Source organism: Eimeria tenella, genomic scaffold (assembly GCF_000499545.2).
Source record: "Eimeria tenella Houghton genomic scaffold, Eth_scaff2927, whole genome shotgun sequence".
NCBI classification, from domain to species: domain Eukaryota; phylum Apicomplexa; class Conoidasida; order Eucoccidiorida; family Eimeriidae; genus Eimeria; species Eimeria tenella.
Window position 1 is genome coordinate 1023 of NW_013542804.1, and position 278 is coordinate 1300.

Here is a 278-nt window from a genome sequence, read left to right on the forward strand (position 1 = left end):
TGCAGCTGCTGGTAGTCTTGCTGCTGCAGCACGTGGATCTGAATTCTCTCTCCGTCATATTTGTATTCGCAAGTGAACTCCGCGCCCTTGAGGTGTACAGACACCTCAGAAAAGCCCCGTGTGGGGCGCGCCAGCATCGGCAGCAGCGGGACCCCCGGGGTGCAGCTGCAGAGCTGCTGCAGCGTTGCTGCTGCTGCTCCCCGCAGCAGCTGCTGCAGCAGCAGCTCCAGAAACGGCAGCTCGCACAGCGCCCGCCGCACTGCTGCGTCGAAGTTCGA

At 62.9% G+C, this 278-nt stretch overlaps 1 protein-coding gene across 1 annotated transcript in view; it reads right to left on the minus strand.

The window, feature by feature from the left end:
- ETH_00036185 (uncharacterized protein) overlaps positions 1–137 on the minus strand; it is a gene marked incomplete at both ends in the record, with an annotated part of 714 nt that extends 577 nt beyond the window's left edge. Inside the window, one exon of the mRNA XM_013375637.1 lies at positions 1–137. Coding sequence (XP_013231091.1) covers positions 1–137 — 137 coding nt within the window.
- Positions 138–278: the final 141 nt, after the last annotated feature.